Here is a 22,725-nt window from a genome sequence, read left to right on the forward strand (position 1 = left end):
TCATTACCAGGTAGAAAAAAGACTCAGCGGGGGAAGAGCAGTGAGAACACCATTCAGTGGCATGAATCCTGTTTTTGTCAGGCTACCTCTTGCTGTTAAGGTCACTACCCTTTGACAAAAATGGCCTCTGACCTCCCCAGCCCCACAATTCTGTTGTGACTGACCCTGAAACCCATGAAATTCAGGGGCAGACATTGCTTTGGAAGGTTTAGATAAAGCTGACTAACATGGGAAGGGCGCATGGTATGCACCCATCTGAAAAGGTCTGGCAGTTCTTTGGTAGAGGATGCAATTTATTCTGTCCCCCTCTTTCACTGAAATCCTAATCCTTCATATGCTACATAAAGTGGAAACTAAAACGGACTGATGATGAATAACAATGTGCCTTTAAAGGGTAGTAACAGTTTCTTAATCTTTATTTTTTAGGTTTTGTAATTAAAAAGAAAATAATTTGCTATGTACAATTAAAATGAGTATTTTGCTGTGCTATATAGTAAATCTAAGCAGGCTTATGAGTTACTATAGAGTTGTAAATCTGACAAGGAAAGGATTATTTTCATTGGGTTTCTCTCAAAATCTGCATTAGTATAGATATGGATCTAACTCAGAAGATATGGCTGGATTTTGTTACTCCTTGCAGTCCAGTGACCGTGCTGTTCTGGTTTTATATCTCAGTTCAACCCGTTGTGGCAAGAAACCCCTACCCAGAAAATTCAGATCCTAGTTTGGGTCTGCATCTTAAACACACGCAGGGATACGGCAACAAGTCTCAACACCTTCAGTGCTTGTAGGAGCCACTATCCATCTGCAGGTGCAACCCTGCTCCAGTGGTATTTCCCACCATGGAGCCAGTCACTTGTGAGACTAAAGGTTTCTCTTTGTGACCATAATTCGAGGACAGACCGACCACACCTCCCTTTGAACATGTTGTTTTGTTAACTTCAGTATATCGTTCTCTTCCCTCTGGACACTTAATTTCGATTGTAGGGTGCCTTGAATATGGAAATACTATGTGTCTTCTTACTGTAATTTAAACCCACGGTCTTGCAAAACTCTTTACGGAGACATTGTTCACCTTGCCCGGCTCTGCCCTCCTGCCACCCTCCCATGCTGCCACTTCCTCAATGAAACAGGGAGCCTTTTCCTGTACCACCACTGCTCTGGGACGTTGGACTTGAGCGAAAGGGGTTTGTTTTGCAGCCAGACGTTGTGGCAAAGCCCCATTTCAGGGAACAGACACAGACTTCGCCCGTGGTGGGGGCCCAGTGCCCAAAAAGTTTGAGGAAAGGTGGCCAGCCCTGGTTTTGGCAGCCTTTCGCCTTCTGATAGCTATGGTACGCGCAGGGCAGGTCGTAGAGAGCAGACAAGCCTAAGGAGGAGGGATGCGCCATTGGGCATCCCCGCGGTGCGTTCCCGGCCTGCCGGGCCCGCCCGGGACTCGAACCGGCGGCCTTCACCCCGCCCCGCCGCCCTTCTCGGCGGGAACACCCGGGGCTGCCCGGCACGGACTGCAGCACCCATCGTGCCCCGCGGCACCACAACCCCAGGCACCCCGCCGCGCGCCCCGGCGCCGCGCCGCTCGGCATGCTGGGAGTCGTAGTCCTCTCTCAACATCGGCCTGCCGGAGGCGCGGTAGCCAATAGGAGGGCTCGGGGACGCGCGCCGCCGGCCCCTGCAGCCAATGGCGCGGGAGCGCTGCCCGTCAGTCGGGGCGGTTCCTGAAGGCAGCGCCAGCCGCGTCAAGGGGCGCGGCGCGGGAGGTCGGGGCGCAGCGGGGCGCGGCCGCTGCCGGCGGCGCGGAGCGGGGCTGGGCGGGCATGGAGCCGGGCGCGGTGCTGGAGGCCGTGGAGGGGCGCGGCGGCGCCGAGGCGGTGGAGCGGGTCCTTGCGCGGTACAACGAGGAGGTAACGGGTCCCCTCCCCCGCCCCTCTGCGCCGCTCCCCCGGCGGTGTCGCCACCCCGCCCGCCCTCGGCGGTGCCGCCGGCATCATCCTGCTCCCCCGGCCGGGGCTGCACCCTCGGCCCCCCGGGCTCGGGTCAGCGGCGGGTCCCCAGCGCTCACCGCTTCTGCCGCCGTGCCCCCAGACACTGACTCCGGGGCGGCCCGGCCCGGCCCGGCCCTGCCCTGCCCTGCCCTGCCCGGCTCGGCACGGCACAGCTCGGCACGGCACGGTACAGCCTCCCGGCCCTTCCCTGTGCGCTCCCGCCCGCAGGCCGTGCAGGGCACCGCGGCACTGCCGCGCTGGTGAGCCAGGGCATTGCCCAGGGGAAGTCAGACTTTCACGGGAGCACAAAGCCAGGGTTGTCGCGGGGAGATCAAGCCCGTGGTCGGGCTCGGCCCGGACACCTTCGGTCTTTTGGTGGGGCAGTGTTGTGGGTTATCGGTGATGGGGCTGTAAAAAGAGCTATTCCACAGCGTACATCTGCCTCACAAGTCTTTTAACCGGCATATGCCGCCGAGAAGAGGCTGGACAGAATAACACCGGAGTCTCTTGGCTACTTGCCCACCTGCCACACCACCGTGCACCTGCCCACCTGCCCGAGGTGCTGCCCTTTGTCACCGGCTCTGGACAGGCCTTCCTTCCACCGCCTGGGCAGTGACCGTGTCCATATGCAGTGGGAGGGAGTCTGTGTAAAATGGGCCGCCAAATCTCACCTCATTTTTCTGTGTTTCCCGTCAAGCAAAGCGAAAAGGGAGGAGACAGCTCCGAGCAGGTTGAGCTTTTAATGCTGACAGGTGTGAAAGAGTACCAAGTGTCGTCTACTGCCCTTGCACCGTGATACATGTGTGCTCAGTCAAGAAGTGAAGGGGTTTCCTGGTAATGCAGGAAAATACAAATCAGAGTGACAATAGGTGTTAGGTGGATTTTATTTGCCCTCCCCCCATCCCCCCTCTTCTGATAGGGACATTTTGACACCTAGATTATAGTAGAACAGTATAGTCCCTTTTGACAGATTACCTCTCAACCCATCAGGTGTCTGTCCTTTGTGTGGATGCTTGTGTGACTGGTGCACAAGTCTCTAAAGCTGGTACTGACTCAGAGTTTGGCTTTGGATGTAATTTAAATGCAGTTGTGTTGAAACTAACTATCAGCTGAAATTTAGGAATCCGTTACAGGAACAAACATTCAGATTCATAGCCAAATGAATGTGGATTGGTGTATAGTTATTCTTCAGCCTCCAAGAGGTGTCTTGAAATTTGCTGCCTTAAGTGCAATATGTTTTAAGACTAACAATAGCAGTAACTGGTTTCTTAACTTAAACTTGAGCTTTTGTGCACATGAAATTCAAATGTAGAGATAGATGCAGCTGCAGGGCACTTTTTCTGAGGGATTGGTAGACCAAGAGTTTGTTAGACACATCTGTTTTAACTTACTGGCCTTTGAGGTACAGAGGAAGAGTTCTGATTGAGGAGAATTTTATGTCTGCCCTTACTTTTCAAAATGACCCTGTGTTAAATGTTAAAACGCATGCACAAACATAATTTCTTAATTTTGCTGTATTTGGTTTTATGCCTTCTCAGTAGCTTTCTGAGATTATTTGGGCTTGAGTTGTCAAGGACAGAGTGAGAGCTGGTGCAGTTTCTGTTCTGGCATTTCAAGTCTTTGAATGAAGTCTTGGAGTTACATGTGTAGCTAAATACTGCTTTTGAAGTGGGGTGGGAAACTTTTAATACTGTCTCAATATAACGTTACTCTTACTGTGTTTGTTACAAGTTTCCCATCGTGTTTCCTACCTCTCTTTTCTCTACAAGGTGTTATTAAGTCACATATTACCTGTGGGCCAATGATGACTGGGCAGAGCACTCCAGTTTCCAGACCTTTACCCATGCCTCTTCTGGGCTTTAGGTTTCCTTAGTTTTTTTTTCCCAAATAAGAAACTTAATATGCTTTAGTTGAAAAGAAAGGATGGATCAAGTGTAGTTCCAAGATGCAGGTGGCTGTAGAATAACTATAATGAGAGAAATCAATAGGTCTGTTGTTGTTCCTCTGTGGTGTTCCATTTGCAATGATTATTGCAAATCTCTGTTCCTCCAGCACTTGGACTTGTTGCTGTCACTACATTTCTTTTGTAAAATTTCCAAAAATATTTATGTGCAAACACAAGGGTTGCCTTCTCTTGGTTAATTACTCATCATTTAATGTTCACCTGCTTTTGACTGGCATGTTGCTGAACTTGTGCGGTTCAATCAGGAGCCTTGTAAGAGAGAGGAAGGGAATTGTTTTCTTACTGTTGAGAGAGGAAGGGAATTACTTTCCTACCGTCCTCCAGGCTCTAGCTGATGTTGGTAAATTTTGATGGTAGGGGAGATGTCCAAGGTCTTTCTGTGTAATTGCAAGCTTGGGTCATGAAAGGTAAGAAGTCCACGAATGTGCTATGGAAGGTCACTTTTGTTTTCCAATCACTTGCATGATGCAGCAAATTGTATATTAGAAACAGAAATTGAGATTTTTATTTTTTTTTCTAGCTGTTCATTATGCTTAATCATTTAGCTTGGAAGTTGTAAAATGTTAAAATAACTGTCCGATGTTACTGCTGTTTTCTTTGGCTGTCAGAATAAACTTTGTCACATGAGTAATATTTCACTAATAACATACTTCAGGATACTAACATAGAATTAGACTCAGCTGCTGTTTGAAGTGTTTAATAAGTGCTTGTTGTTAGACCATGTCTATCTTGTGTTTAATTGGGCCAGAGGAACAAATACCTTGGTAATGTGGTTTGGAAATTGCCAGAATACAGAAAGTGGTAGTTTTTGTAGCAAGACTTATTTGATTTATACTACTTGTTTTCTGGGCAAGATGATACAGTGGTTGTTCTGCTTTGGAACAGTCAGTGCAGTTAAAAGCTTGTAAACGAGATCTGCTTGGGAAGGAATGTGAGGAATAAGGTATTTGTAAAACACAAGGCTCTAGTTTGTTTTTTTCACTCTAACCACGTCACATGTGGCATTGATAATGCTCATCAGAAGTGCAACCTGTAGATAAAGGCTTACTCTGCACCAGTAATAGTTGTAAAACTGCTCAATGAAGCCACTCACTGGAGCTCTCACTGTTGGGTAGGATGGGAAAAGTACATGAATTGACATGGTTATGGACTCACTATCTGAGACTGGTTTTAACCAGACTACTGAAATTTTATGATAATTTTGCAGGCATTACATACTTAGCAGCTGATGTGCATGTAACAAACTCTTGTCTTTATTTACAGAATCGATCCATTTTCAGATTTGATCCAGCAGATGAAGACAAAAGAAAGGTAAGTAAAAGAGGCTATTGAGCTGCATGCCTCAATGTAGAAGTATCAAAGCAGTCTCTTAACTTAGTTGCCATTGTAAAATGGTGCAGGCAGTGATTATAAAGTTATGTTTTAATTTTTGTTTCTTCAGTGCAAGAGACATGACAACTACACGTTCCCTTTTTTTCTGAAAGAGAAGACCAAATTTCCTTAGCAAAACCCCCAGTCTTGAATGAAAGTAGTAACAGAAAAGCCCATAAATAATTTCACTGGGTATAGATTTGGGATGAGATGGAGGAATAAGGGTAAAGATAACTTTCTGTATCTGCTGAGATGAAATTTTGCAATAGATTTTCCCATTTTCTCTCTTCTCAGCATGTACATATGAAAGATGTATTTCTTGTCTGTGTTAGATACTTAAATAATGCTAGAGAATAAGATGAAGTAATAGGTACAGAGGACAGCTATGAGGCTGTAAGGGAGGCAGAGCTACAGAAGGCTGTTAATTCAAAGGTAGAGGTAATCAGTGGTATGTGCATGTTGGGTTTCAAAGATGGGAAATGTTTGTGTGTTGCAGTATTGAGCTGTGCAGGTGTGTCAGGGCTTAACAGATCCCCTGACTCCCACCCACAGCCTTGTATTTAAAGCTTGGACATGGCTTTTTTTATTTTTTTCCAGTTGTTATTTTTAGGGTGTACTATATAACAACAAGACTCTTTCTGTTCTGTAATTAATTTTTGGGCTGATTTGCATATTTATTCAGAAAATGTTCATCAGTGAATGAGGCTGCGTGTTTCTGCTATTTCTGGAATAAACTCAAAGCTTGAAATCAGAATTGCAAGGTTCCTGCAAGGGTAGCTTGTTTGAAATTGGACACACATCGATTCATTCCATGATTTTGTGCAAAATCTGAATATTTTAAGGTATTAAGTCTTTTTCTGGTAGAAATGGGCAGGATGATAAATCTGTCCTTTGCATTTGCAAAACCATCAGCTGTGTAATCCTAAGTTACAATTCTTTATTTACACAGATGGCTTGAAGACCTCTTAGCTTGAGTTTACCTATGGCTTTACTCGAAGCTGACGTTCAGTAGTGTAGTGATGGACTGTCTGTGTCCTTTTTGATCTGTAGAATAACTCAGCTGGGATCTTGATTTAGTTTCCTTACTGTGTTTGTGTTCGCACATCTCCTTCCTCGCCATCCCTTCCATCTCTTTTTACGTTGCGAATGAGCAAGTGTCTAGTCTGAAAAATAGATTGCCAATTAGAGAACATAGGAAAAGCTACTCAACTGCATATGCTCAATATCTTTAACGTCTGTAAAACACTGAGCATTCTCTTTTCACCATTCTGTTAAGATAAAAAATAAAAATGTTTGAATTGAAAGGGAACATAGTACGTTCTTGCTAAGAGAAAATTGCTGAAGTTGTCAATAAAATTGATGAGAATTGCTTGAAAACAACATGATGCAGCCTCAGGTTCTGTTTTTTTGTTTAGTTAATGTAATTGAGTTGATAGTATTTGCAGTTCTGCTGCTGTTAACTTAGAATGATTGGAGTGAAAGAGAGTTTAGACAAAGGGTCACAATCCATAATGAAGTTGTATGGTAGACTTGATGTTCAGCTACAGGGGCAAATACAGAGGGACTTCATGATTTTGCCATTGGTTTCTGGTGCTATTGAAAGTTTGCATTATAACCTGATGAATGCAACACTTAGTTTTTACCAGTCACTTGCTGCATGTTGGGTTTGTTCATGGCCTAGGAGTAAATTTGCTTATTTACTGCAGCAAGCCTGACAGACTTTGTTGTGAGGCATTAATGTCTATGCAAGAGTGCAAGTAAAAGATCAATTATGGCAATGCAAGTTTTTTCTCTGCCTCATCACGCAGGTTCAGCCATGACCTTAGGATTACATCAAGGTTGTGTCAGTGGTGTGATTGTGTTTTGATGTAGGTGTAACTATGCTTTAAGCTTTTCTGCATTGGATACTGTCTGTTAGGGAGAGGACAACCCATACACAACAGTGACATGCTGTAAAATATGAAAGAAGGGCAAAACTATGGCTTGACTGGAAGCTGGGTAAATTGGACAGAATAAGTTGCTCTGCAATGATATGGCTATCAAAGCATGATGCTTTAGGCTATAACCTAACTAAATCGGCACTGACTTTGTAATATTGAATTCCAGGAGGAAAGTAGGTTGTGTCCTCTAGAAGGCAGGAAAATGCTGTCAAGCGTGTCTATCTGGACGTAGCCACAGGACTTTAATACATCACAGGGGGATAAAACACAAGATTGTAATGTGAGGTGTCCTTCTATTTGTTCTGCTTTGCTTAATGATGTATGTGTCTGCATTGCCCTGTATGGTGGATGCTATCTATGGATATAAATCAGATAGCAATCTGTGTTGTACTGTAAGATCTGCTCAGATACCAGCCATGTCAAGTTGGTGCCATTCCTTCTTAACTTTTTATATACTAATAAAAAACTATGAATTTCTGAAAGCCCATTTTCAGTTTTTGTGTGTAAACTGTATAGAAATTGCCAACCAGAAGTAAATGTGTTCTGGAATAGCAGCTGAAATTAAGGCAGCAAGGTTGCTTCTGAGGGCCTTAGCCAGCTCTTAGAAATCTAAAATATTTGTCTCAACCAGTCAAGAAGCTGTTAACAGTGTTTTACTGGAAAAGTTGAGTCTTCAGAACTGTGACACTTCACAACAGCATGTCACGGTTGATACACAGTTGGTTCTTTAGGTCTGTGCTGGAAGCAACTCCAGAATATTAATATCTATTCACTTGACCGGGCAGTCACCTTGGAGAGAGGTGTCAGGTGTAGTGTCTCCCTCTCTGTGTGGCACAGTGGGTACTTCAGCTCAAGCCTCACATGTCGTAATACAAAAAGGGAAGGGTTTTTAGGACCACTTTATCATTATTTAATAGCTTTGCTCTCCGTTATTTATACCTTGTCAGGGCCAAATACTGCTGCTGAAATAGCAACACAGTTGTGCTGTTTACAGGCTTAAAATTTTAAGAAAGTTATAGCGCTGTTTGTGCCCTGGAAATGTCAGCACTGATTGCCTAGTTAGCCATAGCATTCCACAGCTAGAAGTTGCTACAGCACCATTTTTTGAGGTGATATAACAGAAAAAGTACATCTGTCTGTGGTAGCAAGCAAGACTTTTTTAAATTGGATGGAGATGCTGAGTTTGGGGGAGAAAGGGTTAAAAAAGGGAGCAGCAGTCAAATGTTAGAATATTACTCGTATTCTTACCAGAAGTGGTAAGATATTTATGATTCACATATTTCCTCCTCCACTCTGTACCTTTCATCTGCTTCACCTCTTGTAGTACTTGCAACATCTGATTTCTGCTGCATTAGCTCCAGCTTACTGTGTTAGGTCAGTTCTGTAATATAGATCTTTAGAGTTTTAGATCAGTTTTCTTGAATTACTGTTCAGGTTCAGTTTGAACAGGATGGGTCTAAAATTCAGTGGGAAGAAAAATCACCAAAACAGTCTTTTCCTATGTTGCTGAATGTTTTCAAGATGTTGAAATAGCTGGTGGTAAATCATACCCAAACATATTGTGGGCCTTTCTCTCCCAATTAAATTCATGATGTGGGGAGATTCCTTAAGGCCGTGGACAGTACCATATTTGAACTTTGGAAGGATGGAAGCAGTGAAGTATGTTGATGGAGCAAGATGCTGTCACGCTCTAAATCTCAGAAGAACCTCATTCTTAGATAGCGCTGTTGACGCTGATGCTTCAGGGAGGTCTGAAGGTTCCTGCAGCCACCAAGGCACAGGGCTTTTCTTCTCCCAGTAACTTTGTTGCAAACTTTTAAAGTCTGCTAGTGAGTGTCCTGTAAAAATATTAAGTTCAAGTGCTCCTGTGGGCACACTGTGTGGTGTCTTAGTTGTTATTGTTCTGACTTTACTGAAACCCCTTAAGGGATTACCAGTCTGTAAGAGAAAAAAAGTTACTAAGTATCCTTCATTAATACTAAGCTGTTGTGCTATTTCCCTCTGGTCCTGCCAATTCCCATCCAGTATTTTTCAGTTTTTTACATCTCTTAAGGTTTGTGACAAGCCAGTGAAACCCCTCTCTCCTTTTAACACCCTTCTTTCACCACTGGGTTACAGAGGGTAAAAGGGTTCTCCCTCTCCGTGTCCAGTGGGGAGGGCAAGAAGGGCTACTGTGAGTGCAGCTACACAGGATTTCACCTTTCTGTGACTCTGAAGTTTATTCCCCCAGTTGTGAGAACAGGGATTACTGTGCCTGCTCCTCACCTCACCTGCAGAGTTTTATTTGCAAATGCTCTCACCTGTTCAAATGTGCAATTTGGGCCTCTGCCATGTCAGAGCTGGCAGGCTCCTGCCAAACAGGCCAACCTCTTGCTGTCAGTACCAGCTGAACAATGAAGTTTTGAAGTGAAGCAGACTGAATCCTCGAGGAATACAACTATACTCCTTCCCTCCTCACCCACATCAGTCCACAAAGACTAGGCAAAAATTTGGCATGGCCTTTTCAGAGGAGGTTATCTAATTGTCCTATTATTCAGCACAGGTGATGATACGTGTTATATAAATGTTGTCTTGACTTCCAGAGAAAATGAAAGTTTAAACTAACATTTCAAATACTCTGGGGCTTACCTTCTCACTGCCTTGGATGCTTGCTTAGCTCTGCAATCTAATAGAAACTTAAACGCAGAAACTAAAGACTTGTGCTCCCCTTTCCTTCCTCCTCCTCTCCCCAGTCTAATTAGCCTACAAACAAAGGTGATGGAAGAAAATGCAAGTAAAGAAATAATACCTTTTTGCCCAAAGCTGTACACAATAGGTCTGTGGCTGAGCAAGGAAGAAAACACAGGTCTCTTGTGTCTCAGGAGAGGACTTTTTCTATTGGGCTGTGTTGCTTCTTAGCATCAAGGGTTTATGTTGTCAGGATAAAGCACCAAAATGGATTTATTCATTAAAACAAGACAACAAATGGATTTTTCTGGGCTTCCTGTTTTAACACACAATAAAATTTTATACTACAGCACAGACAAAAAGAATGGTGTGTATTGCTCTGTGTTAATTTTACTATTAGCACAAAAGCTGAAAAATCATGAATTTTAGAGAAATTAATGGATTTTACAATAAAAAGAAGTTTTAAAAATACTAGAAACTGCCTTGAGACTGTGGAAAAGTATATGAAAAACATTTCTTGCATGCCTGATGAAAGTCCATATCTCATCTGAATTTTGAAAGGATAGAACTCAAAGGAATGTTAAAATCTTAGTGACTTAGAGGTTAGCAATAAAACCTGTGAAACTAGGGCAATCATCATGTAAGTTGTGGAAGGGGACATACCTTGCTGTCTGAATTTTCACTTCCTGTTGTTTCCAACCAAGTAAATGAAATCTGTGTCTCTGAGTATGTGATGCTAATGGCATACAAGGTGGTGGAAGGAGCACCACCTAAAGAAAATGAAAACCGTGATAATGCTTTTGTAGTCACATCCCTTCCTGTTTCTCCTCTCTCTGCATCGTTTCTGTTGTACTGTCAGGGCGAAAACAGAAAATGTGAAATTGTGCTGTATGGCATTTGGTTTTAGTTGTCTCCAAGGCAATTTTCTAATAGGATGACTTTTGTTTCTTCAAAACTTTCCATGGGTAGTTCTTCAATTATAATCAGATGCTGTAGCTTTTCCTTGAGCTGCTATTGGCACTTGGTACCAGCCAGCGATGATTCCCTGTCATGGATATTGTAACTCAATGTTGATTTCCCTAAAGTCACTCTTGATGGCTCGCTGGAGTCTAACTCCAGACAGAGAACTTTGTCAGCAGTTCCTATGTGTTTTTCACATACGTGAGTCTTGTATCTTCAAAAAATAGTGTGTGTGTGTGTATATATATATATAATGGCTAGGAAGCTTAGTGACCTGTTCTTAAGTTTGTTATGGCCAAGCTTTTAATCTAGTATGCAAAAGACTGTAACTGATGCTTTTGAAAATAAACACTAACCTTGCTTATATTGTGCAATATAAGCAGCCAAGTCTTCAGGAACATGTAGGAAATAAAGTACCTTACAAGCACAGTGATGGTTTGGGGTTTTCTAAGTTGTAAGCAGGTAGCTAAATATCAAAAAAAAAAAATCTATTTAGTATCTATCTTTAGTACAGCTGTTCAGAGTTAATCCTCCTCTGTTGCTGCGTTTCAGTAAGGTTTGAAGCCAGGAGATGATTTTATAATCTTTAATTAAATTGCAAGGATAGCCTTTAAATGTATAGAGGGAGGGTTACACTTCCACTGGCAAGTCAGCCAGCAGCGGGAGTTTGATACCCTTTGTGATGCCTCCTGCAGTGCTTTTGACATTTTGCAGTGACACTTCTGTAGCAGCAGGTGGGTGCAACTTATGGGAAAAAAAAAAAAAACACTAAAAAATCAATCTGAGGTTTGAGAGGCCTGGTCTCTTTGTAGTCAAATGAGTGTTCAGGTTTTATCTGATTGAGGTTAAAAACCAGAGCACCAGATGCAAGATTTTTGTAGGCAATGCTGCTCACCAAAATGTGGTGTCCCGCTCCTAAGAGGAAGGAAGCACCCAAGATTTGTAGATGGTCAAAAAGGAAGGACAAAAGTCAGATGGTCTGCAAAAACTTGAAAGGTTTTATTAGCAAGTTATACACTTGGCATGGAAATTGGTATAAGTTAGTCCCTTATCTTCTGGTATAAACACAAGTGTGGTGGATTTTGAGTAAGGGGTAGGGCGAAAGAGAGGGAGAGAGAAAGATCACCAGTCCTGGCTCCAGCATGAATCCAGCTGATGGAGTGTCCAGGGTCCTGGTGCACATGCACACTCAAGCTTTGTGGGGGTACCTTTTTATAGATAAGTTTTCCCCACAGTGCAGCTAAGTTTTTTGCTTTCTATGCAAATTAATTATTATACACAGTTCTTCTAGACTTTTCTGGAAATAGGTCGAGAGCTTTGAGGGTCTTTGGTGGTCTTGATTCCCACCCACTGCATCAGCCTTGGGTCAACATTCCACTTCTCGACCTCGTTCCTGCCCTTGTGCTGTACTGTGTTGTGCCTATCTCCAGGAGCCAGAACAGGGACGTTTGTCCCAGAAAAATGCTGCCCTACCTCCGTATGGCCTCCTTCTCCAGCCACATGCTGTTCTTTCTCACAGTGTGTTACTGCCAACAGTCCTTGCTTGTCTGCACAGCTATCCAGCTATCAGGGTTTGAGACATACACATTAGCCCTTTAGCTGCTCAGCTTCTACACAAAAATGAGGGGAAGTTCCCCTTTATTTCAGTGGTATTGATCAGATCAGATAATTTATTAAGTGATCCTTGATATTTAAATGCCTAGAAGAAACCTTCAGCACTGTTAATGAGAAATCAGGTCTGGTTTTGTGCTGTATGTATTTACTGATAATGCAGTCTGTCTGGCTCAGTATGTCTTTGAAATGTCCATTCAGCACCTTGGTGTTGGGAAGGCCGGTAACTTGGCTTCTAGTGTTGTTAGTATGGTTCTGCCTACACAGTATCTGAAGAGAAGGAGAGTCCAGTTGGTGAACCAGCAGTTGAATTTGAGTAAATTGTTACAGACCACCTTGTTGCAGCTGATATAAACAAGGAAGAAAATAACTGCTAAGTCTAATAGAAATGTACTTAAACAGAGAACAGAATAAACTGGCATTTTCCTGGAGTTCTGTAAACTGTCCATTCAGTTCTGTGTTACTCCTCAAAACCAAACAGGCTTCAGGGCTGTTGCTTCAGCTTGCAAAAGCACAGTTAATTGTATGGAAATCTCTCTTAGCAATAGAAACAAAATTCTTGTAAGAAGTTGAGCTATGACTAAGTAATTGACTGTGGATCTGGACTGTCATTTTTTGTTTCCTAGGCATTTTTAAAAACACTTCAAAGATGCCACCTTCAGAAACATTTAGTGCAGATCTAGCATACCATGCTTAAGTCAGGGGGTTGTATAGATCTGTGTGAGATCTTATGTTAATGCTGAAGCACTCTTTGTCTTTGAGTATCTTTTTCCAGCCATGGTAAGTACCTCTGTGCCTGTACAAGTAGTCAAATGTGGTTTTTATACTATTGCCATGTCTTCAAGATTCTGATAAAGATTTCTCCTGTTGCCTCTGCGATAGTAAGAGGTAGAACTCATTCCTTGTTTTCAAACTTTCTACTGGATTAATCTAGTCAGAGCTGTGGAGATGCAGTCAAGATCTTGGTTGTCTGGGTGGTGCTTTTGGGTGGGCTTAACCCCAGGACAAGCATACTAGAAATCATATTGAGAGTTCCTACTGTCTGACTTTGTTTACAGATTGTCTTTTAACATTGTTGAAGACTTGTGTTGTTTTCTCCCTTATTCTTCTGGAGTGTCTGTTCTAGATTTGCTGTAGACTTAATGTTTGTTGTTGATTTTGTTAATTTTTTTATTTTGGCTTTAGTTGTAAGCGATCACAAAAAGTAACAAAACTTGCTTGGATGTCCTAAGTGGAACCTTTGTTTTGAACTTTGAGTCAGGCTGATGGGCTTCTGTGCTCCTCACCTTTTCGTTATGGTGGTGATGGCGAAAAATGAAATTCCAGAGACCATTCCCCAAGAACTGTTTTATACTTTACTATGATTCCTATGCTTTTTGTAATTACTTACATGACACAGGCTGCTTGAGACCACAATATGAATTTCAGGTCTTAAGCAGACTTCTGCACTAGGGCTGTTCAACTCAGTTGCTGCTCTGGCTTCTTTGGTAATTTATTCATGTTGATGGTCAAGACACAAGCTTGGGAGGTGAGAAGTGTGGAGGAACAGTGTTCTGTGTGGTACAATGCAGTTTGTATTGTATTGGGAACTTCTTTGTAACTGTACTTCTGACTCTAGTACCCCAGAGTAGTAGTATTGTTGTCCTGAGCTTAAGGCATAAAAATCCTATGGAGTCCTCTCACATCAAGCAATCTCTTCTGTCCTGTCTTTTCTGCCCATTAATTGATCATCTAATTGTCCATTTCTGTCTTATAAAAGGTAATTCTTCTGTAATTCAGATGTTACAGTTCTGACCTGCAGGTTATTGGAGTGTTGTATTTTTCTCATGCTGCATTTAAATGATTAATGTTTACCCCTGCAATCTCGTGGTTATAAAGTATCAGTGAAGTATTTTGACAATAGCGGCAATGTTGACAATAGAGAATAGCATCTGCCATTTTGCTTAATGCTTTTGCAAATGTTGATGTATTTGGATTGTATCCATGAGGAAAACTGCTTTTGGTGCTCTCTGGAGGCCTTTTGTAACAGTTTGTATTTTGAAGATCTAATATGGAATACCTAGTTTCTCAAGTCAGCTGGAAACTCAGAAGTTATATGGAAGCTTAGCAAAAGTAGTTTCTTATTGCCATCAATATTTTGACACTAAAACTGTTCCTTTTTTGTTTGTGTTTGCCTAGAAACTGTGTGAGGGAATTCTAAACATCCTTGAAAAAGACACAAAAACGTCATGTCAAGTTGCCTGCCTGGAGGCCCTCCGGATTCTCTCCAGGGACAAGAAGGTTTTAGTGCCTGTAACCACAAAGAGGAACATGCAGATCCTTATGAGGCTAGCAAAGCTGGACAATGTGGAAGATCCTTTGGAGAGAGTGTCTGAATTTCCTGTTATAGTAGAAGCTTTAAAATGCCTCTGTAACATAATTTTTAATAGTTCAGTTGCACAGCAGCTCAGTTTTGAACTGAATCTTGCAGCAACGCTCTGCAATCTTCTGCAGAAATGTAAGGACCAACAGTGCGTTGATGACATTAAATGCTTTGATTTGCGTCTGCTCTTCCTCTTGTCACTTCTGCACACAGATATTAGATCACAGTTGCGTCAGGAACTACAAGGGGTGCAAGTTTTGACTCAGGCTTTGGAAAGTTCCCTGAGTGTAAGATGGACAGAAGAATATAAAGCAGCGGAAGATCGTGACAGGCCTCCTCTATCTTTGCAAGAGACAGACTGTGCCATTGAGGCACTAAAGGCTCTATTTAATGTAACCCTTGACAGCTGGAATGTCCACAGCAAGGTAAGGCTTAGCTGAAGTGTTTTTTCAATTGATTTTGTTTAGCCTGGGAGAGCCAGAACCAGCAGGTAGATACAGAAGAGGCAGTTGTTGTCCAGGCCCCAGGGCAAGGATTTTAGTGCTTAACTTTTTCTACTCTAATTTTGATGGAATATAGTTGCATTTTTCAAAATAGTAGCTAAGGTAGTCTTCAAATTTTGCATCGTAATTTCTCTGTATGTAAAACCAATCTGAGAAAATTTGTCTGTCTGAATTCTGAATGTGTCAAGAATTGATGATCTTGGTATTTCAAGAGGTGTTGAGTCTTTAGTGCTCATTGCTTTGAATACCAAAATAACATTTTTGTTCTTGTTACTACTTAGGCAAAAAATCTAATCCATATGTTTTCTATGTAATGGGAGAAAAGCTTGGATTATATGATGCGAGGTAAAACTGTACTTTTTTGAATAAAACATGCAAAAAATACTATTTTGTAAAAGCCTGAGATTTACAAAAGAAAATAAATGTTGTTCACTAATGGCTAGGAAAAGCTGTGTAATTTAAAAGTATCAGATGGCTATATCTCTGGGTGTATAGCAATAGGGTAATAGAACTGAGAAGACTCCCTTGTTTTCATCTGTTTTTCTGAGCATGACAGTAGGTAACATGAACTCTAATTTTGAATAACCCAAATCAGTAAGAGAATTATATAGAGAATCTTTCTTTTTAGTCCACATCATGTTGTCTCTAAAACGTTGTTGTTAACTTTTCACTGGCCATTGTAAATATGCAGAGTATAAAGCTGATCAAAATCCACAGTAGTTAAAACTGACAAATAATTGTTCTCTTTAGTGCATTGGACTAGACAGCATATAAGACATTAATCATAACTTTAAGGAATATAAAACTTGAGAAAAGTCCGAAGTTTATTCTTTGATTTAATGTCTCAAGGATATGCTGAATAAGAAATCCTGAAATTTAAGATTGAGTGATGGGGGAATCAGAGAAGCTAATACTTTGAGTTTCAAGGAAATATAAACAAAGTGAGGTTTCTTTCTCCTGTTAATATTCCTGGTTTAGACCTTTATTAAAAGTATCTTTAACTTTGTCAAAGTTCTTTGTATAGAGAGGGTAAAAAAGAATGTAACACAGCTTTATGGAAAACTGGGAAAAGAAACTGTATTACACATTCACCTCTTTAAAAGCTAGCTCTTGAAATCTGGATCTTGACGTTGGTTTACTTTTACAAAATACTGAATCTGTAGAGATTTAAAGCCCAGCTCACTGCAGACAGGCAGGCAGGAGATGGCACGCAGTTGTGGTGTTACCTGATGAGGTTTCATGTGGCTGCTGTCTGTGGGATGAGGGAGGTTTTTGTTGGGTTTTTTTGGGTTTTTTTTGGGTTTTTTTATGAGAGTTTAAGACATCCCGGGGCAGGAGAAGTTTATTTTGTGTTTTGAGATAAAGCTTATATAATAACTCTTTACTAGAAGTTCCTAAAAGGAGGGAACCTTTAAATTAAAGAGCTTTTTAGTAGTTGATAACTGTTAGCCAGGTATGTTGGTTGACATTCTACTGAGTGAATGTCCCAGTGGCAGTTTTAGTGATCTGTAAGAAGAGTAAACAGCGTGTTAATGAGGTGGGCTGAAGATACAGAATTTCAAGAGGTTCCAAGCAGTAGACAGGTGGAAAATAAAAGGAGAGCAGAGAAGTTAGACGTGAGGGTAGAAAGCTAAACGAGATCCATCCTAAGGGGGACAGAACCATTTGAAACACCAATATTTAATGAGTGGAGATGGTTTCAAAGTAGCAAAGCCAGACAAGAGCTGCAGGTTGTATAGCCGGCAGATTTGGATGCTGATGCTACAAAAAATGCATTGGGGTGCTTTGTGCTCAAACACACCAGAACATATGATGGATACCAAGAAGACCTATTGAAAAAGGGTGAGGACAAGGTTACACACAGTTAAATGATTGCAGTTACTGGTGCACTTTTGTGGGGCTGCTGTCTGGTGGGAGGTTGGAAGGGGGAATTGCTTGGAGAGAGCAAAAGTAGGGCAAATAAGATTGCTGAGAAGTTACTAATGAAATGGAGGAAAGGTATCAAGGGAACAAAACCAAGTGAATTAGGAAAAGAAACAGACTGAGTGGAGGGAATGAAACTGTTGGCAGCAAAAGGCCTAAATGAGGAGAAGGCAAATTAAATGAAAAAGGTGTGTAATCTAAATCAAAAGGTGGTCTGATGTAAATACAAGAAGGAAAATAGCAGTGGTATATTAAGAATAATGTTATGGAATTGAGCAAACACTTGTAGTTGGTTTTTCTGGTAGCGAAGGCTCATTTAACTGGAAAATACTCCCTAGTGACTTTTACAAGGCCTAGTTTGAAGTCAGCTTATGACAGTTATGTTGAATTAAGCATTTAGTGAACTCTAAGGTACAGTCCTTTTATTGATAGGGATGGATGTTATGATCTAATAGGTATTTCCCATCTTTAATTTTTATTATTCTAGTGACCTGAAACCCTCACTTGCAATCTTCAAAATGAAAAAATATCTTCATAATTTATATTTATATAGAATGAATCTCATCAATTTCGTTACATGGCTGCCATCCTTCGACACTGCTTATTAACCACGGGCCCTACTGAAGACAAAACTGAAGAGTTGCACAGGTTGGTGGAACTGCAGAACCAGTCCATGTTAAAAGAGTTTTGTTTGGTTTTTTAAGTAGAAATTACTTTGACTAAAATCTAAAATGGAAATCTGAGAAACAACAAAAACTATTCATTGTGAGTAAAGTATTATTAATCTTTTTTTGATGAAAGCTATTTGCCTCAAATATTGTTTAGGCATGTCCTCTGTTCCAGACAGAAAGTGACTGACAAGGTTGTTATATTCTACCAATGATTATGAAGCTCACCTTTGTATAATTTCTTTATGTGCATATGTGTGTATCTGAGGATGAAAATACATATGGAAGTTCTAGAAGTAGTGTAAATTGGAGTGGAATGCAACTTCTGTTGTTTTGCACAGAAGCTGATGGAAAAACTACATTTTGAGATTTTCATATGTAAGTTTTGCAATTCTGATGGATTGGGATGGAAGTAACAAGTTGATATTTAATCTCCAGTAGTTCTAGGCTACTTCATTAACAGTACAAATATTTTTTCTTTTTTTTTTTTTTTTCAAAAATGAGTGAATCATCTTGTGATTTTAGGTATGTGGGCGGGGGGGTTTCCTCAGTCCTGCACCCAACTGTTAGCTATTTGCAGCAAAAAATTCAATCAAAAATCAGATTATTTTTAGTGAGGTGGTGGTTTTCTGTTCAGTGTTATTGTTCTTTTTCTGTGAAACTCTTACTTTTATCCAAGTAGGTCAGCTGTTCACAGGGCCTGACAGTACAGTAGCTTCAAACACAATTCCCTGTTATCTCTCAGCAGTGAAAGAGTGTTGCCATTTTCTTCTTCAGAGATGTCCATAAATCTAAGTGTAGGATCTTTTGAAGATCTTCTGAACCAGCAGTCTCTAGGAAGAAGGATACACAGTTTTTCACACCCAGCAATCTTGAAAGTGTTAAATGAACTTGATTAAAATCTTAGAAATCTCTCAGAGATCAACAGTCTTAGTAGGTGAACCCTAAAATCCTACATCAGAGCCCTGCTCAGCTGGTGCAGACCAACTTGGAATAATTTAGTATTCTGTGGCAGTAGTTGCCATGACTAAAGTTGGTGCTGTGTCCTAAAAGGCAGTCAGTGCTTCTGCTTATGGTGGGCATTTTGAGCTCTCATCCTCCTTGAAGGGAGGGACTGGTGGGAATAAATTCCCCACTGCTGGGAGAATTTAACAGTTGTGGATAAATTCAACAACTACAAGAGAGAGCCCAATATTCTGATGAATTATGATACAGCTGATGCTCTTCCCAAGTTCTGTTTCATTGTCCAGAAATCCAACTAGTCTAATCACCTACATTAACTACATTGCCCTGTAAAATTCAGTTATCTTGTGCTATTGCAGAAAAATGCGTGTTATGCAGGTCCTTTTGGTTTTAGCTTTTGCAAACACTTGCAGATGAGATCTAAAAAGGCCTTTACATAAAGAAGTAGGAAGCTGTGAAGAATATGTAGTATAGGTGTGATTTCTGTCCTTGTTCTTTTCAGTCAGAAGGGATATTTTGTGTAGTGATGCTGCCCATGTGGACCTTTTGGAGACACCACGTCAAGGCAAAGGTTCTCCATTGAGAGGGTGAAATTTTGAGAGGGTGAAACAGAAAAGAAATGAGGACAAACATCACTGCTTTGTGTCACTTCAGTTGTTTCCCCTTCTCCATCAGACTCAGTGTAACACTGCATCACTTTCTGTTATGCTGAGAAAACAACTTTCTCCCTCTGTTAGCAAACTGTAGCTAGTTTACTTAGCTCGAGTTCATAAAGAGTGCAAGTACAGCATTGTCGAATGTAGTATTTGATCTTGATTCACATGCTAGAAGAGCTCTGTGCAGGTTTTGACTTTTGTGATTCAAATATTTCAGCCCATTTGCAGAACCTGAGTTTTGTCTTTGAATGCTACAAGGATGTAATGAAAGCTGAATAATTGAATATGCTTTTCTACCAAGACTATTCATCACAAGGCAACTCTGGGATAGAAGACCTATAGTCAGAAATAATGCCCCTGCAAATCCTCAGAGGGATTGGGGCCTGGATCAAGGGCCCCACTTCAGTCCACTGATGTATTTGGACAAGCAAAACTTTAATTCCTGATAGTAGCTTCACTAAGGAATGAGTAAACTCTTGTTAGGAGTCTGTAGCTAAAAAAGAGGCTGTGTCATCATTTAGGCTGTTCAGCATGCTGGACTCTGACCATGCAGTCTTTATTGCTAGAGATGAGGTGTGAGTCAGAGAGCAGAGCATAACTTCCAGCTCTGCTTTCCACTTGGAGCCTATCAGTAAGGCAATTAGGAAAAATCTGTCAAAAGTAAAATAAAATACAAACAGTGTTGAATGCAGAATAAACTTTATGAAGCGTCAGGGAGACGTGTATTTCTTAGGATTGCTGATGACTTGCACTTCCTTAAGTTTATTAATGTGCAGAACCCAAGATGCTTAAATGAAGGGTTTAGTCAGCCTGTTAAAGCCCATCATTGGAATGCTTGTGCTCTCAATATGTAAGTTGAGGATTTATTTTATGTGAACATCAGTGTTGGATACATGCCTGTGCTATGATGTACTGATTGTCAATGTGACTCTATTTCTAATAAATAAGCAGAAGTTACCTGTAAGAATATCTTAGCTAATTTAGTACCTAGTATTGTTGTCATTATTCTGTCATGTCATTATTTAATGTTTGAATTAAAGTACCACATATTAGAGTGAGTGCCATTTTTGCCACTAACAAGGTTTTAATCAAGGCATTCAGCAGCTCTAAATAGGCCTTTGCTTTTAAATTTGCATATCAGGAGGGGGCTGGGAGCATGAGTGGGTGGATGTCATGTCCCAGTGATTAATGATCTCTAGGAAGCCGAGAAGGAGAGAGTAATATACGCAGTATTTCTACCCCCTGGAGTAGGAATGCAAACACTATTGTGCAGATCTGTGCATAGTCACTGACTTCCTGGTAGCTGGAGAATTTCATACACTCCTCTACCACAAATAAAACTGTCAGTGGAGTGACAAAGATCAGAAAGCCGGGCTTCATTTATTGAAAAGAATAGCTCAGACACAGTGATCCAGAAAATTAATTTTGTAGGTGTTTGGGAACTTGGTTGTTTAATAAGAAACTGGTAAAAAGAGAACTTTTGATGAAAGGCCTGAAGGCACCAAATATTTGTTGAATTTCAGTCTATTTTGTTTCTGACTATTCCCGAATTGTTGGAGAGGAATAACTTCCGTGATATAAAAGACATATCTTGAACAGGAATTAGAAACAAAACAAAGAGAACAAGCATTCCCAAAAGTAATAGTTGTCTGAATTTCAATTGCTAAAAGAGCAAAAGGGAGATGGCACAGTGTGGAACAGCCACCCACTCTGATCAAACCAGAACCAGCACATTTGTTAGAAATCCTGTCTTGTCTGATTGCTGTGATTTTCTTTCTCTTTTACTAATTCTTTGTTAGAATTGTATTAATAACTTAAAAACAGAGGGCAGCTTCTAAGTAGATATTATTAAAAGTCTTAAATGAAGTTGTTTGAGAAGTTTTCTCTATTCTTGTAACACTTCACTGATTGTTGAAACAGCAGTGCTCATTGCTTCATTGATAGCTTTGAAGTCTGCATATGTAAACTGGATAGTTCTGTAGTATTTCTAAATACATCCATTTATAAGTTTAGTTGGACATGAGCAAGTAAATAATGACAGAATTCTAATTTTTGCAGCATCTGTGTAATTGAGCCCAATATTCAGCAACAGTGCAAACACAAGTCAATGTTGACAATGAGAACAGGATAGATAGCAAACTCGAGGGATGTGTACCTTGCAAAGTAAGTTCCATCCTACTCCATTAAAGAGGAGGGAGGAATCTTATGGTCTAATTTAAATCACTTAATGGCTCTTTGGGAAGCACTCCTCTTTGTGTGTTGCAAAATGTGAAGGTGCTGGTTACTGAAAGGTAGTGCTTGGTAAATAAACCTGAATCTTTTTTTAATGTCTTAAAAGCCTTCTGTATTTCATTTACACTACAAGTTAAATAAAAGTGAAAATATTTCAGAGGACCTAAGAAATTACCACCATGCCCTACTGTTACAGCAGGGGGAAATGTTTTCTGTGGTGTACTTTGTCACATTAATGATGGTAATGCAGATATGTGGTAAAATGTTTTAAGTTTCAAGGAGGAAAAAACTGACCACTGCAAATCAATGTGAGAGTTCCCCCTACCGTCCTTTGAGATCAGCTGCTGTAGCTCACTGCTGGAAGCTGTGCCTTATCCATGGAATGGGGAACTGTGGGGGCTGGAAGTATTACTGCACTGCTGCAGTATTGCTTTTGGAGCTTTTTGTCTTTCTTTTCCCTTGTTTGTCCCAAGAGCTGACACTCAGGCGATAATGCGTGCCACCTTCTTTAAAACCCAGAGAGCACAAAATAAAGCATTGTTTGAGTTGTAGGGCCTCTTTTTGATTGTAGTTGTACAAGCAGTTTATGGGGAGTTGTACTCTGTTTTTAATTCTTTCTTCCAAATGAATAATGAATTTTTAAAATCTGTTTCAGCAATGCAATCAACCTCTTAAGCAATGTTCCCGTTTCTTGCTTGGATGTTCTTATTAATCCATCATCCCAAGAAGAAACAGATATAAAATACAATGGTATGAATATGGGAGCAATTCAAATTTTACTGGATTTCATGGAGAAGAGAATAGACAAGGTATGGGCTGGAGGGGTTCCTTGCAAAAGGGACCTCTTTCATTAAAGTAAAAAGTGCACATATGTAAAGCTTGTTCCAAACCTTCCAGCCAGTATTAGCACAAATATGGATG

The 22,725-nt window shown here is 41.0% G+C and overlaps 1 protein-coding gene across 1 annotated transcript in view; it reads left to right on the forward strand.

The window, feature by feature from the left end:
• The first annotated feature begins 1,780 nt into the window (after positions 1-1,780).
• The window catches only part of RIC8B (RIC8 guanine nucleotide exchange factor B), a 34,968-nt gene continuing 14,023 nt past the window's right edge, over positions 1,781-22,725 (forward strand). Inside the window, exons 1-5 of the mRNA XM_064654880.1 lie at positions 1,781-1,904; positions 5,212-5,259; positions 14,676-15,284; positions 17,839-17,933; positions 22,460-22,613. Of these exons, the coding sequence (XP_064510950.1) occupies positions 1,818-1,904; positions 5,212-5,259; positions 14,676-15,284; positions 17,839-17,933; positions 22,460-22,613 (993 nt within the window). The 5' untranslated portion in view covers positions 1,781-1,817. The remainder of the gene's footprint in view (positions 1,905-5,211; positions 5,260-14,675; positions 15,285-17,838; positions 17,934-22,459; positions 22,614-22,725) is intronic.

This window comes from Pseudopipra pipra, chromosome 5, assembly GCF_036250125.1.
Source record: "Pseudopipra pipra isolate bDixPip1 chromosome 5, bDixPip1.hap1, whole genome shotgun sequence".
Taxonomy (NCBI): domain Eukaryota; kingdom Metazoa; phylum Chordata; class Aves; order Passeriformes; family Pipridae; genus Pseudopipra; species Pseudopipra pipra.